This window comes from Sapajus apella, unplaced genomic scaffold (genome assembly GCF_009761245.1).
Source record: "Sapajus apella isolate SASKATOON/1434 unplaced genomic scaffold, GSC_monkey_1.0 scaffold16, whole genome shotgun sequence".
Classification (NCBI taxonomy): Eukaryota; Metazoa; Chordata; class Mammalia; order Primates; family Cebidae; genus Sapajus; species Sapajus apella.
In genome coordinates, this window is record NW_022436956.1 from 32,236,818 (window position 1) to 32,243,845 (window position 7,028).

General features: G+C 36.5%; 1 protein-coding gene across 1 annotated transcript in view; it reads left to right on the forward strand.

The window, feature by feature from the left end:
• Positions 1-2,896, forward strand: part of MMP20 (matrix metallopeptidase 20) — a 45,696-nt gene extending 42,800 nt beyond the window's left edge. Inside the window, exons 9-10 of the mRNA XM_032285766.1 lie at positions 795-898; positions 2,200-2,896. Of these exons, the coding sequence (XP_032141657.1) occupies positions 795-898; positions 2,200-2,300 (205 nt within the window). The 3' untranslated portion in view covers positions 2,301-2,896. The remainder of the gene's footprint in view (positions 1-794; positions 899-2,199) is intronic.
• Positions 2,897-7,028: the final 4,132 nt, after the last annotated feature.

Here is a 7,028-nt window from a genome sequence, read left to right on the forward strand (position 1 = left end):
TAGGAAAGGCTTTCATTGTTTGATGAACCAAAGAATGGATACACAGAGAGAGAAATAATTACAAGAATAAACAAGGCAATAAAAATATATAGAGTTGCTTTTGAAAGGCAAGTGTTTTTTTAAGTTAACAGAATGTTTTGCTATAATATATAGAATGAATAATTCTAAACAATATATGTAGAAATTTTTTGGAGACTGCTTAAAACAAGTGACCTCCAAGTTTGTGGTACCAGAATCTCAGGAACATGGGAGCATAGTGATAAAGGTCTATAATTGCTTTTAGGTATTTTAAGAGTCCAATTTAAACAATAAAAAGTGCCAAACCCAGTGGCTTATTCCTGTAATCACAGCACTTTGGGAGGCTAAGATGGAAAGACTGCTTGAGACCAGGAGTTTGAGACCAGCCTGGGCAACATGGCAAGACCCTGTCTCTACAAAAACTAAAAATTAGCCAGGGTGTGGTGGTATATGCCTGTAGTCCCACGTACTCAATAAGCTGAGGCAGGAGGATAGTGTGAGCCTGGGAGGTCAAGGCAGTGGTGAGCCATGATGGCACCACTGCACTCCAGCCTGAGCAACAGAATGGGATCTCATCTCAAACAAAAACAAAAACCCAATAAGGAAAAAATAAACAACAACATAAGTGCATGTGCATGTGTACATGAGAGAGAGAGAGAGAGAGAGAGAGAAACACCTAAATAAGTTGCAAGTGTGCATATGCCTGACCATATAGTGTCATCTACAACAGTAAAAACCTCTTATTAATATTATTTATGAAATAATACTTTTTCTAGCTACGATGAAAGGAAAAGAAAAATGGAAAAAGACTATCCAAAGAATACTGAAGAAGAATTTTCAGGAGTAAATGGCCAAATCGATGCTGCTGTAGAATTAAATGGTGAGTGTTCCACTGAAAACTTTCTTCATGAAAATTATCATAAGAAATCTGAGCTCTGCTTTAACACAACAGAAAATGGATTTCCAAGTGGGAGTCATTGGTTCTTACATTTGGTCCTAAGTCCTTTCATAAGTTTAACCAACCAGATTATCCACTAGAAAGAGTAACTATAAAAGGTCTGGTATTGTAGTTCTCTCTTTCCTAATAGAAAGTTTTTAAACTATAGCTTCAATCAATTAGACAGCTAGATCATACAGTCTACCTGGGTCAAGATTACCTTTTCTATCTTTAAAATACACATAGTCTTGGCCAGGCACAGTGGCTCATACCTGTAATCTCAGCACTTTGGGAGGCCGAGATGGTAGGATCGCTTCAGTTCAGCAGTTTAAGACCAGCCTGGGCAATATGGTGAAACCCTGTCTCTACAAAAAACATTAGCTGGGCATGGTGGCACATACCTGTAGTCCCAGCTACTCAGAATGCTGGGAGTGGGGATCACTTGAGCCCAGGAGGTCAAGGCTGCAGTGAGCTGTGATTGCGCCACTGCACTGTAGCCTGGACAACAGTGATGATACCCTCTCTCAAAAAAAAAAAAAGTCACTCAACCTTCCATCACCCAACTCCTACAATTTAACACATAGCTAGGAAAGTTGAATAGAATTTTGTTGAATAAATTTAATTGAATCTTCTGAATCAATCAGTTAGCATAATCTTCTTGAAAAAATTGCACAGGGCTGGACAATGTTCAGAAGTGCAAAGACCATTCCAGATGTGGCCTCTGCTCTCATGAAATGGTTCATCCAACACAGATGAAATGACTGGAAAACAGACAATCTATAATTTCGTATTGAGTCATATGGTAGACTTCACAATAATTGCAACAGCTGATCTGAGAAATAAAAGATCAGAATCAGCAGCAGTCATTGGAAACGTTATAGTGAGACTTTAGATGGGTTTTAAAGATTGGCCAGAGGCTTCACCAAAGAAAGAAAAGTCGGGGGGCTTCCTGGAGGAGAACAGCCTTAGCAGAAGCACAGTGCATGACTGAGCATGGCACATTGGATGACCCCAAGTAGAAGGCCTTACCCTGGCTGGAATAAGGGGAAAGCTCAGAAATGACTGAGAAGTTGAGAAATTGGGTTCTAGGGTAGGGTGGAGCCATGCAGAAGACAAGTTAACTGCTGCCTGACAAATTCGCAATTCCCCTTTGATGACACCTTAAGAAAGTGACAATTACAAATTCCATTTATAATTTTGCTGGTCATCTTCAGTAACCACATTTTCAACTTTGTCTCTTTTAGGCTACATTTACTTCTTTTCAGGACCAAAAACATACAAGTATGATACAGAGAAGGAAGATGTGGTTAGTGTGCTGAAATCTAGCTCCTGGATTGGTTGCTAAATAGAAAAGCCTGGTCTTCCCAACAATGAGGATGATGGCAAGCAGCTTCTAACTGTATCTTAAGGACTAAAGCAGAATGTAGGATAGGGATTCTTCCCATGGCCTTCAAGTCAAATTAGAATTCATTGAAAATAATGTTTCCAAATTTTTTCATAGTTGTATATTCGGAATTTTCATCCACATTAGAAAGTGTCTATATGGGCAATTTTATACAAAATCCAAATCAACACAATGCACTCTCCAGTTAGACACCATTACTTTTTTCTTACCTAATATACTGAAGCAGATCAGTTTGATTTTTGTTTCCAGGAGGAAGCCTAGTGGTAAATTCCATGACATATACTATAATTCTTTTTATAGGAAATGTTGTTACTATACAAATTATAATTATTTTGCAAGCAATGGCTTTTGTGGCCATGATTTGGCCATCATTTGTTATAATGAATACAAATTTCCCAATTTTTACTTAAAAGACATCACAACAAAATACTGTATAAGATTTGTTTCTAGTTTGTTTAATTTGTGTCTACTCACTGGTCTCTGATGTAGGCTTAGGTGGATAAACCTATTCAAACAAATTTTCATAGGAGGCAAGAGATGGGTACTTTGCAACAGGAAAATTTTTAACAAAAGCTAATAAAATGTTTGAATAGAACAGTTCCTCATTTCTTTTTTCTGTTAATATTTACTAGCTTCTATAATACTTTATTTAGCCACCCACAAATTCTGTGTACCCATAGAAAAATTAAACCATAAGATAGCATCATAAGTACACAGACCCAGAAAAAATAACAGTAACTTGTTCGACTTCCTTCTTCCTGAAAATAGACTCAGTGAAACTATCTTTGACCCAGCTAAGTGAGTGTCTTTTGAATAGTCTTCCATTCAGGGGAGTTCACCTTTTTGTTTTAGTTATTCTTACTTCAAGCTAAACCTTTTTTCCCCTACCTAGACATCAGTATAGGTAAAACTATGGCTGTCTGTCATTCTTATAATTTTGCCCTAATCTTACTCTCTAGAATGTAAGGATTCTAAAATATTTTAATGGTTCTAAAATTGAATGATAAAATACTTGGAATACTTTATAGACCTCCTGGTACATCTACAGTGTTTAACAGATGCTACCATTGTTACCACCATTTATGACATTTGGTTCATACACTCACTTAAAAGACCTGATATTAAGAAGGGATGGAGTAGTTACTCAAGGTTATTCCATAATTTTGATTTGATTTCTGTTACTGAAAGTGGCCATTTATAGCCAACCAGATGTTGCATATTTGTTGAAGGCAAAGTCTGTCATCCTTGCCTTCTAACGTCAAGGTGCTTCTATAGAGGTGAAAAGTCACTTTTGCAAAAACTGCTAAGATGGACTTCTTACTATAAATAAGCAAGGAGGAAAACAGGCTGGCAATTTCTTTAAATGTTTAACATAGATTTATCTTATGACACAGCAATTTCACTCCTAAATATATACCTATGAGAAATTAAAATGTCTACACAAAAAACTTGCACATAAATATTCATAACATCATTATTTATAATAGCCAAAGCATGAAAAAATGTCCATTAAGTAATAAATGAATACATAAAATGTGGTAAATTCAGACAATTGAATGTTATTTGACAATAAACAGAAATGAAGTCCTAACACATGCTATAACATGGATAAAGCTAGAAAACATCATGCTAAATGAAAGAAGCCTGACACAAAAGGTCACATATTGTATGATTCTATTTATATGAAATATTTATACAGAAAGCAGACCAGTGCTTGTCAGAAGTTGGAGGAAGGGGTTAAAAAGAGTGACTACTAATGGGTATGGGGTCCTTTTTTTGGGATAATGAAAATGTTCTAAAACTGACAATGGTGATAGTTTTACAACTCTGTGAATATACTGAAAGCCATTAAATTGTACACTTTAAATGAGTGAATTTTATGTTATGTTAACTATATCTCGATAAAGCTGTCACATTAAGAAAATAAACAAGGAGATCAAAGTGGTGTGATGATTCATGGAGGTCATGCATTCTGGCAGCTGTGTCAGGGACCACATGACAATGGAACACCAGCCTGAAGACATCTAGTGCTGCACACAACCAGCCAGATGTTCTCCTCATTTCTGGCACTAACCCAGAACTGTGCATAAAGAAGACACTTTACTAGTCAATGAATTCACTGAAAGCAATAAAGCATATGCTCTCAGGTCTGGCTGATGGATTCAAACTCCACATCTTCTATTTTCAACTGTGTGATATTGACCAAATTCCCTCATCCTCATCCTTGTCTCAGTGTCTTCTTTTATAAAAATGGAATAATGGCAGTTTTTACCTCCTAAGGATATTCAGAGGCTTACAGGTATGAGTTAAAATATGCAAAGTAGTCCCTGGCACTCTACAGAGGCTCCATAATTATTGTTGTTGAAGCCATTAGAGTTCATTTTGTTTTGTGATATTTTGGAGCATTTGTATATATCCCTTGAGATAACTAAAGATCTGATGAGCTATAATATCACAAGAATTGATCATCAATGATCTGAAATTTTTCTCTTCCAAATGTTAAATTAAATCAAATAATTTAAAAATACTATGTTTAGCCCCCATCTCCAAAGTATAATTCTTACAAATCGTCATTTTATTGAGTTAAAGAATTCTTGGCTCTTAGGCCAGGCATGGTGGCTCACACCTGTAGTCCTAGCACTTTGGGAGGCCAAGGTGGGTGGATCACTTGAGCTCAGGAGTTTGAGACCAGCCCAGGCAACATGCTGAGACCCTATCTCTACTAAAAATACAAAAATTAGCTAGGAATGGTAGCTCATGCCTGTGGTCCCAGCTATTTGGGAGGCTGAGGTGGGAGGACTGCTTGAGCCCGGGGGTCAGAGGTTGCAGTGAGCTGAGATTGTGCCACTGCCCTCCAGCCTGGGTGACAGAGAAAAACCCTGTCTCAAAAAAAAAAAAAATCCTGGCTCTCAGATTTAAAATTTGTATATATTTTGGAAAGATACAGCCCCTCTCAAGCATAAGAAGGGGTGATTGTGTCATAATACAGTCAGAGCACTTATCCTCATATGATATAAGAACTTTGTGCAGAAATAATTTATAAAATATTCTACTCATTTGGCTTCAGAGTAACTGAGTGCAAACACAACTCATTAAATAACAGTTTTGGACAAAGTGTGGTTGAAGTACTCCTTTGAGGATCAAGAGGTAGCAAAATAGAGTTCACTTTCTGATGAATTCGGTGCATTATCGTATTAATCTCAGTGATGACTTTTTGTGAGCAGAGACCTCTGAAAGAACTAAACAAGCTACTAAGGATGAATGGATTCACCTCAGTGGGGAGCTTTCCTAACAGCTCCATATTAAATTTTCTGTGGTATAAACCAAGCCCTCTTTTATTTAACCTAGTGCTAAATGGAAGACCGAAGTTTGTCTTTTGGGTCTTCTGTTTCTTTTCAAATGTTTATTGGGAAACACCTTAGATGTCCATTTCACAAAGCAGATGGCAAACAAACTAAGCAGTTTTTTATTTGGAATTCGGTATGTAATATTTTTAAATGGTCACAGGGTCTTCAGGGTGCTTTTATTTATATATTATCCAGATCTTTTTCTTTAATCCTGTTATTTTTCTCCTACAGACAATGAAATTGAAGGTTCTTGGTGAATATTCATAGCTAAAATTACCCAGTGAAATGCGATTTGAGAGGAAATGCATAATGCTAGCCAACAGGTTGGTGTTTTAGACTACTATAATGGAGCTTAGATGAGTCCAGGCCAAAAGATTGTCTGCATTTCTCCCCAGTAGGTCTGGGTAAAAAGTAGAAACAGCATCTTTTGATCATCTTTCATCTGTCAAGCCTCCTGTCTTTGGTCTCATTCCAATCCCTAAGTGGTTTGTCAACATGGCTAGTTTAAAAGGTATCCTGTTATACTCAAAATGTCATAATCACAGATTTGTTCCCAACACCTAGACCCTTGGAATTGAACTAGGGAGCAGAATTGGGAAGCTTGTTGGTAAATAAATTACAATGGGAAATTAGTGAATGTCTTTGGGATCCAAAAGAGGACTTCTTTTTTTTTTTTTAATGAAGATCTCTTCATTTTAATGTCTTCTCCATTAATCTTAACATTCTTTCCTTTAATTTAATCTATCACTTAACATGTTTGGAGATGAAAGTAAAATTTTGTTGCACAATGCAGCATGTTGCTCTGATAAGAGATTGAGGAGAGATGAGAATAGAAAAGCATGGGAGGGAGTTAATGGGAAAATAATTGCAAAACATTTGTTGAGAAATGTTAACACTTAAGTCCATCTCGGATCACTTGCAGTGGAAAAAAAAGAGTGTCTGTATAAATAGTTAGCAATGTGTTTATTCTTGGAAAGTCCCAGGCCTGTAATGCAGTGATAAACAATGTGAGTTTTTGAGTTGGATATTAAATGTGTTGAGAGCTGCCTGTATAGAGAATGGACGTCAAAAGTCCATTATAGCACATTCCACTTGAATTGCAGACAGCTCAATGGTTATAGTGTGTCACTTTGCCGGATTCTAAATGTATTTCCATATATGAATTAGAAATTTCTGTGAATGATTTTATCAGTTGTTTCTTTTGAAACAATCTCTAAAATTAGTTCTTTACAATCAATTCAGCCCTTTTGAAGGATCTATCTACCCCACCATCTCTACCCTTATTATTCATTCTTAACTCACTAGAAAATATTTATTTAGC